The following is an 8,925-nucleotide window of genomic DNA, read 5'->3' on the forward strand; positions in this document are numbered from 1 at the left end:
AAACAACTAAAAACAAAATTTTTAAAAAAGATTTAAAAATGTACAACATAAAATATAAAGCACTACATAATGTAGTGGTTGACATGTGTTTTGAGAAATTTAATAGCTGGCTTAGAAGAAACAGCATGAAATACTTTTCACTCTTTTAAAGTACCTATCCCCTCTCCTCAATCCTGTTTGAGATCTTATTCAAAAGTACTTAGCATTTTTTTACCTTTTTGAAATTTTTAAACTGAATTTAAAAAGCTGTTCCAAATGCCAACTCAAGTTTAAATGTTCATTATCAGTCTAATACCCTCTGCAGGAGGTTGGGCTTTTGCAAAAAATCTGAATTTATGTTGTGACTTTGTGAAACATCTAATAGGAAACAAATAATTTTAGATTTCAGGGAAAGAGAAAACAACACTCAAATAAAAGACAGATCCATAAATTTTACTACTAATAAAAAAAATTAGGATCTTTTTTCTTCATAAAAAAAGACCAAAAGGTATCAGCTAATTTTGAAAGGCAAACTCACAAGTCACACTATTTTCAACTGACTAAAGTTAAATTTCATTAGAAATAAAATACTGATAACTTATTTTTCCAAAGCAGTTTCCTGAAAATTCTGAATGTCAAGCCCTAGGTAAGGTCTCTCTAAAAGGCATGGAGATCTATATAAAATGAATTTGACATTTAGCTTGAACTTGACATAAGTTTTTGATCTACTCAAAGGACATAGTTGTAGGTCATATGCTGACCTGGTGTAGTGTTTCTGGAGTACAAACTCCACTTGGACACTGTTAAAACCATTCAGGCTATGGACTGCCTGGTTTCATAAAGCCATGCTAAAGTTCAGGGAACTGCCTCCTACCACCCAACACTCCTCCCCCGCAAATCCTCCACAACCAGCTTCTATATGTATTCTACCTTCTCCAGCAATTTAAAATCTCTTTACAAAAGCGTATCATCTAAAAATTATAAACAGTTATGCTTTTAAAATCCAATTACTTGCTTTACAAAAAGATTAATCCAGTTGGATGCATGAGATGCACACTTGTAATCCCAGCAGGGGAGGCTGAGGCAAGAGGATCAAAAGTGCAAAGTTAGGGCTGGAGTTATGACTCAGTGGTAGAGTGCTCAGCTAGCACGTGTGAGGCCCTGGGTTCCATCCTCAGCATCACATAAAAATAAGTAAATAAAATAAAGGTATGTGTCTATCTACAACTAAAAAAAAAAATTAAAAAGAAAGTGCTAAGCTAGCCTCAGTAACTTGGTGAGGTCCTGAGCAGCTTAGCGAGACCCTCTCAAAATAAAAAAATAAAGTTAGGGATGTGACTTAGTAGTTAAGCGTCCCCTGGTTCAATCCCTGGTATCCCCAACCCTAAAATGAAGATTCATCCAGAATCCTCTAGAGGATTCAGATTAAACAAAGATAAGAGAGAAGCAGTAAAAATTAAGAAAATTTTAACTAAAGCAAACAATCTCTAGATTGCACATTTGTGAAGTAGCTCTAAACAAATAAGAAATAACAAATAAGAAAGTTTAAAAATAAAGGTGCCTTATAAGTATTTTATTTAAAAAAAAAATACAATATACCCATGTAGCAAAATTGAGACAAATATCAAGGAGCAGGAGTTTATTTATTTTGGTACTGAGAATTGAACCCAGGGCCTCATGCATGTTAGGCAAGCACTCTACCACTGAGCTATATCCCTTGCCCAAGAAGCAGGAGTTTGAAAAGCAAACAGCAAACTTCTCTATCCATCAATCCTATAATCTTATTACAGAATAAAAGAACATTCAGAAGTCAGAAAACAACTAGTCAGTAGCTTCCTAGACCCTGTTCTTCTTTTAGTACTACATGGTTCTTTTATTAAACCCAGAATTCTTATACTTCTTAACATTCCACAATTTTCTCTTGAAAACACATAGATTCTTATAAAATCAGGAATATTAAAAGCACCAACTTATCTCAGAACTTAAATATTTGATGACTGCAATTTTAAAAAAATTTCCCTTATATAAAAAAATATTATACATTAAAACAATATGCTTTGCAAAGTTAAACAGAGTTACCATATGACCCAAGAATTTCACTCCTAGGTATATACTTGAGAAAGTTAAAAACTTTTCCACACAAAAGCTTATACATGTGTGTAGAGCACTATATACAACAACCAAAATATGAAAACCACCCAGGGGCTATCAATGAATGAATGGATCAACAAACTGTAGTATATTCACTTAATGCAATGTTATTCAGTCATTTGGGGGGAAACAAAAAGTTTTGACACATGCTCCAATATGAACCTTGAAAACATCATGCTAAGTGAAAGAAAACAGTCACAAAGTGTAACATATTGTGTGATTCCATTTATATGAAATGTCCAGCATAGGCAAATCCAGAGACAGAATCTACTTTGTGTTACCAAGGATTGGGAGACAGAGGACTGGGGAATGACTACTAATGGGTAGTGGATCTCTTCTGGGGATATGACAAAGTTCTGGAATAGTGATAGTGGCTGTACACTGTAGTGAGTGTAAAACTACTGAAATGTATACTTTAAAGGCCTAAATGTTATGGCATGTGAATTATACAGCCTAATTTTTTTTAAAACTTCCAACAGGTAGATCAAACTGAAATTAAGACTTTAAGAAAAATATGACCATGAGAATGGTTTCCTAACACGATTTGAAGTATCAATGAATTCCAAAGCCATCTTCAAAGACAAATTAGTGTGCACACACTCTCCCAAAATGGTTACTTTTTATAAAAAGACAACTTACTTTCAGATACAGAGGTTCTATTAAGTATATTAAAATTATCATAGTTGTCTATAAAACCAAATTCTATTTCATCCTTCCATATCCTAAATGTAATTTAGATCTGTTTACTGCTTAATCTCACATAATCTTTATACCTTAAGATTATTTTTAAGACTGGCAAGATTCAAAAAAACATTTCAAAATCCTGGCCACAGTCAGACTGGAAGGCTGGAATATGAAATTGTTTTATTTTCATGTTTAAGTTCCAAGTTAAATCAAGCTTAAACAAACATCCCACAGTTTTGTAAGAATTGCTTTATAACTCAATATTCAGAGGTCAGATTTTACATGGCAGACCATGCTGCCATTTAAAATAAGTGGTTTCTGTAAACTGTGGTTTAGCACGCAGAGGAGTTTTGGTTGCATTCTGGTATGAGTCAAGAGTGAATAAAGAAGTTACACACACACACACACACTTACTTAAGCGGGAAAAGTAGTACTTAGAGACAGACTGGTTCAGAATTCACATATTTCATCAAGAAAACTTAACAGTGACATAATAGAACAAGAACTGGGATGAGAAGAATAAGGTGCTATCATGGTTCTGTCAATAACTAGTGGATAGAGTACCTTTAAAGTAATTTGACCTGTTTTCTCATTCATAATATGAAAAAACTGGATTCCAAGGTTTCGAAATCTTGCGATTCTCCAGTCTTAGATTCTATTGTTAAGTAGCTTAGTGCTGTGGGAAGCCCAGAGATTACACTAGGCAGCTCTCATATTTTTGTGTACCTAGAAGCCATGCCATATAGAATAAGAAAACTTAGGACTTCCCATAGGAAAGAAGGAACAAGAAAAGTATACAGAGCTCCTGCTGGTACTGATTTACTCCTGTTGAACCTAATAAAGAGAGTACCTTTGCCAGTTTTCCAGGGGATAGGAGTGGTCCTTATGTCTCACCACACCCACCATAGTTAGTTTTTCCTAAAAGAAATCCAGTGGGGACTACAAAAATGGTTGTGAAGCACCAATACTTTTAGTCACTGCATGACTAATAGGACAAATCTATTTTAAATTAAAGAAACAAAACAGCATTTTCTTCCTCACACAAAAGAAATAACTTTCATTCCAACAGTAAAGGAGTCCTAAATGACCACAATGAATAATTTGAGTTGCAAATACTTAGTGTCAGTCCAAAGAAAATAAATTATCTATAGGACTTGAAAGGTTTAAAAGCACTGAAGTTCAACATAAATCTATTATTATTCAAGATAGCCTTTAATACCATTCTGTTTATAACTTCAACTTCTAGAGTAGATAGCAGTATTAAAGTCTCACTGAGGTCGGTGACTACACATGCCCATAATCCCAACCACTCAGGTGGTTGAGGCAGGAAGATTCAAAGTTCCAGGCTAGCCTGGGCAATTGGTGAGACTCTCTCTCGAAATAAAATAAAAAGGGCTGGGGGAGTAGCTCAGTGGTAAAGCACTTGCCTAACATGTGCAAGGTTCTAGGTTTAATCCCTAGTACCACAGAAAAAAATTTTCTTAAATAATATTGAATTCACCATCATATGAACTGGTTCATGGCAGTCAAGGATCAAATGAGGTCAACTTAGGAAGCTATTTCAGATGACTCCCAAGACAGCTTTTCAGAAGAGCTCCTACACAACAGGACAGTCCTGGAGAACTTGCCCCTTATTTGTTCCCCTCCCCTCCCTATTTGCACTTGTGTGTATGCACAATCTTTGTCAAATCTGGGTGATGTCCACTGCTCGATCACATTAAATAACCATCTGTTTGGGTGTGCTTAGTGACATTCCATGCAGGAAAGGTACAGAGCTGGGGATCTCAATCTGATACCCATGTATGGACCTGTAGGCAATGCATGGACAGACTACATGCACTTACTAAAGTTGCTGAAAGCCTATGCAGACTTTTGTCTTTCTGCACATTTTCTGGGAAGAGGAGATCAAAGATCTTCTGAGGCTGTAAATCAAGGAAATTTAAAAACTACCAACTTACTGCTAAAAACAAAATGGAATAAATCCACCAAGAGCGTTCATGTGAATGAGATAGGAAGTAATACATATTATTAGAGCTGCAAAATTATAAAGGGTGCCATCTTTTCAAAACAAAGGAAAATATGATCTTTTGGTCAGAAGCTGTTATTCTACAGGGGCAGGTAGTCCACTCCCTTCATCCTCTAGTCTAGATAAGGAAAATGAGACTAGAAAGGCTCCACCCAAGACCACAAATCACAGAGTTACTAAGTGGCAAAGCTGAACCTCAAACTAGGCCTGGCTCCTGCCAGAATGCTAGCACATGAAATTAAGTTTATACTGTTTTAGAACGGGTTTGAACAAAATTTCCCATATCCTTATAAATATGCCTCTCCACTAAAAAGGCTACATTCTAAAATTTTTAAATCAAACTTAGGCATAGGAATTTGATACACTTAAATACAGTAAATACAGTAGTCTCTCTTTCTCTTGGGGAATACATTTCAAGATATCCAGTGGAGTCAAGAAACCACAGATATACCAAACCCTGTGTATACTATATTTTCCCTCAGACATACCTACCTATGACAGTTTAATTTATAAACTAGGCATAGTAAGGGATCAACAATACCTAATAATAAAATAGAACAGTTAAAACAATATACTGTAATCAAAGTTATGTGACTAGGTCCCTCTCTCTGTTATCTGATAACTAAGATGGCTACTAAGCGACCAACAGGTGGGTAGTGTATACATTGTGAATACAATCAATGAGAAAATCCTTGGGTAGAATGTACAAGATTTCATCCTGCTTGCTACTCAGAATGGCATGTGCTTGAAAACTTACCAACTGTTTATTTCTGGAATTTTCCATTTGGTATTTTTGGACCTCAGTTAACTGAAACCATAGAAAGTGAAACCATGCATAAGGGGGGCTACTGTACCCTTAAATCATTAATGAAACCACATACCTCTCGCAAAAGCCTATTTCACAAGTAGATTTATAAGGTGAACCTTAATGTCTCATTATCTCCTCAATGTCCTGTTGTACTATTGACTGCAACTTTACACTTTTTTTTTTCTTTTCTGCAGTGCTGGGGAAATCCAATGGAGGGTCTCATGCTTGTTTGGCAAGCGCTCTACTATTAAGCTATACCCCCAGTCCAGCTTCAACTTGAAAAGCAGCACAGGTAGGTTAGGGATATGGCTCAATGGTAGAGTACTTCCCTACATGTGCAAGGTCCTGGGTTCAATACCCAGCAACAAGCTAAAAAAGGGAAAATAAATAAATAAGTAAAGCAGCACAGGTTACAAATTCATTGCATAAAGCACTTCTAAGTGTAATAGGGAAAGACAGTTTTTGATAGTCTTTGAAAAAAAATATACTGAATTCCTCATGCTGCCTCCAAGAGTGGATCTGTACAATTTCAATCTGTGAGAACCCTGACCCTAAAGAGTTTTCCTCTCAAAGGTTAACATTGATAGTGTTGCCTAAATGCTAAATGATTTTATTTAATCCAGGTAATTCATAAATTAAACTGGAAACCTTTCCAGTCTCCTGTTCACAAACACTAGAACCAAAGTTACTAGGCAGTTATTCTGAGATTGGATTAAAAATGACTGCTGTCATAAAAAACTCACAGAACCATTTGTTCCAATGCCAAACCTTGCCTTAACATATGACATACTTTAGAGTAACCAAAAACTCAATCTCACTTGAGAAGCAAAATGAAAGTGACATCTGAACCTAAATCCAATGACAGCATGTCCTTCAATTTCAAAGGAAGTACTTTATTCTCTAAAAGAGCTTTAATGACACACAATTCTGTGAAATACACAAAATCTCCAAAGACAGACATTACAGTAGTTTTTGATTGCTTATGAATTCTACTTAGCCCTTTCTGCAAGCTCTTTCCCTAACCTCCTACTCCCCAAAGGTGGAACTAACTGCAACAGGCCTTAGGAAGCACCTGTGGCCTGAAAAGGCTGTGACCAATTCTCAAAGCCTTCTTGGCTGCAGGTTCAACTAATCTATTTTGGGTCAAGGAGACTCTCCGCCACCCCAATGACCTCAAGTGGACAAGATCAGTTTGGGAGAATGCACTAAGAGAATTTTTTTTTTTTTTTTTTTTTTCACCAGGCCAGCAGCCCCGCTACTGGATGGAGATTTGGTCCAGCACGATGCAGACGGTGGAAGAATGCGGCTGGGCTGTCGGGGACTCCCGACACGCAGCTTGTGGCCAGGCCGTGGTGTCAGAAGCACGCGAAGCAGGGATCCTCAGGGCACGCAGAGGGAAGGAACCTGAGCGAGGATAGGAGCCTGCAGGTGTCGCCCAGGGAGAGGACGAGGTCGCCCAGGGCAGACACAGCCAAGTGACTAAGAGTGCGGCTCTGGACTGGAACAGACTGGTCACATTCTCAGGCGGTGACCTTGAGCACCTGGCTCGACCGCTCTGCGCCTCAGTTTCCTCATCTCTAAAATGGGGGGTGGGGTGTTCAAACGGAAAACGCGCCTCGGAGCGCTTGGCACGGCGCCTGGCTGCTAGTAAGCGCTCCCTGCACGCGAGCTCCGCTGGCTCCTCTCTCCACCCGGAGGAACTGGGGAAGCCCCGCGCAGGGGAGTCCCCGGGAGGCGGATCCCGGGCCGGGGCGGCGAGGACCCCCGCCGGACTCACCGAGCACGTCGGCGGAGCGGTGCCGGGCCACGAAGCACGCGTCGTCCCCGTAGCACGCGCCCTTCTTGAGGAGGCCCTTACGGAAGTCCTTGCCGAAGCCGCAGCCCGCCGTCACCAGCCCGTAGTCGCCGCCGCCGCCGCCGCCGGCCCTGGGGTCGGTCTGCGAGAGGCCGCCGAGCACGGCGCGGGCCACCAGCCGCCCGTACGAGAGGACCGAGAACATCGCCGCCGCCGCCCCCCCGAGGAGGCGGGGGGTCGGGGGAACAGGAGGACGCGGAGGCCCGGAGCCGGCTCTCTCCTCAGCTGCAGTCGCACCGCCGCCGGGGCGCTCCTCAGGGCGGCGCGCAGTAGCCGCCGCCGCCCCTGCCAGCCGCGCAGGGCCTCGCACACGCTCCGCCGCACGCACCGGAGCCAGAGCGAGGTCAGAGCCAGCAGCTTCTCCGCCTCAGCCCAAGTGGGGTCCCGGCTGCAGCCGCCGCTGCCGCCGCCATCTTCCGCTCCACTAGCGTGTTCCGGGCCGCGCCGGCAGCTCCGCCCCCTCTCCGGCCCCGCCTCCAGCCACGCCCCCGATTCGCGGTCCAGGTCCAAACCCCGCCCCCTCGGGCTCGCTGCCCTATGCAGTCACCCAGGTCGAGCGTGCGCAGAGAGTGTGGACACAATGTCTCCTGGGAGTTGTAGTTGCTTTGGACTTGGCTGCATGGGGTCCAGGACCTAGGACAATTCACCAGATGTGGGACTTAGGTTGTTATTGAGAATTATAGGTGGGCTACTTTGGCGTTTTCTCCCGTTTTAACAGTATTTCTAACAGTATTTCTCCCGTTTAACAGTATCTTTTAAAGGCTATTTAAAAAATAACAGCAGCATCCCTTTCAACAAAAACCTGAAGGAAACCAGAATTGGAGTCACATTTTGTCTTATACAATACATAATGAAAAACAAGAGATATACAGACCTACTGATGCTTCCACAATTAATATGCTTTAAGGGTTTAGACTGACAGTCTATTTTCAAAGGAGAGTTTTGTTTTTGGCATAGTGGGTCCGTCCCCCGTCCCACCACCCCCCCCCACCCCCCCACCCCCCCCCACCCCCCCCCCCCCCCCCGCTTTAGGAAGAACAGTGTGTTAAATATCCCTATCAGGGTACCCAGGACACTGATAGAGAAAGAAGCACTGCCACTGTGGACATGTCATCTGTAAACATTTCAAACTTTGCAGATGGTTCTGCCTAACTGGGAGTAAAAATTCCAGGCTCCAAATTTCTTTACCCCAGATATTAATTTTCTTGACATTCTCTCTGGCCAAGCAGGTATTTTCCCAGCTCTGGTCTAGGGAGAAGAGGGAGAGCCAAAGCCTGGAGAAATGGGCCCTCTTGCCTCTCTCCTGCCACAGCTGCCACCTCTTCTCATAAGAGGGCAGCGGTTACCAAGAAAGGCAACTCTCCTTTCTTTTTAAGCTCTCAGCTCAGCTGTAACAAAGATATCTTGTAGCTTTCCCCAGAT

General features: G+C 41.5%; 1 protein-coding gene across 3 annotated transcripts in view; it reads right to left on the reverse strand.

Moving 5' to 3' along the window:
* Pptc7 (protein phosphatase targeting COQ7) overlaps positions 1-7,952 on the reverse strand; it is a 41,567-nt gene extending 33,615 nt beyond the window's left edge. Inside the window, exon 1 of one of the 3 annotated variants that reach the window (XM_071616782.1) lies at positions 7,426-7,952. In XM_071616782.1, the coding sequence (XP_071472883.1) occupies positions 7,426-7,648 (223 nt within the window). In that variant the 5' untranslated portion in view covers positions 7,649-7,952. The remainder of the gene's footprint in view (positions 1-7,425) is intronic. The other 2 variants (XM_027949194.2, XM_071616776.1) reach the window with 2 other exon arrangements.
* Positions 7,953-8,925: the final 973 nt, after the last annotated feature.

This window comes from Marmota flaviventris, chromosome 1, assembly GCF_047511675.1.
Source record: "Marmota flaviventris isolate mMarFla1 chromosome 1, mMarFla1.hap1, whole genome shotgun sequence".
Classification (NCBI taxonomy): Eukaryota; Metazoa; Chordata; class Mammalia; order Rodentia; family Sciuridae; genus Marmota; species Marmota flaviventris.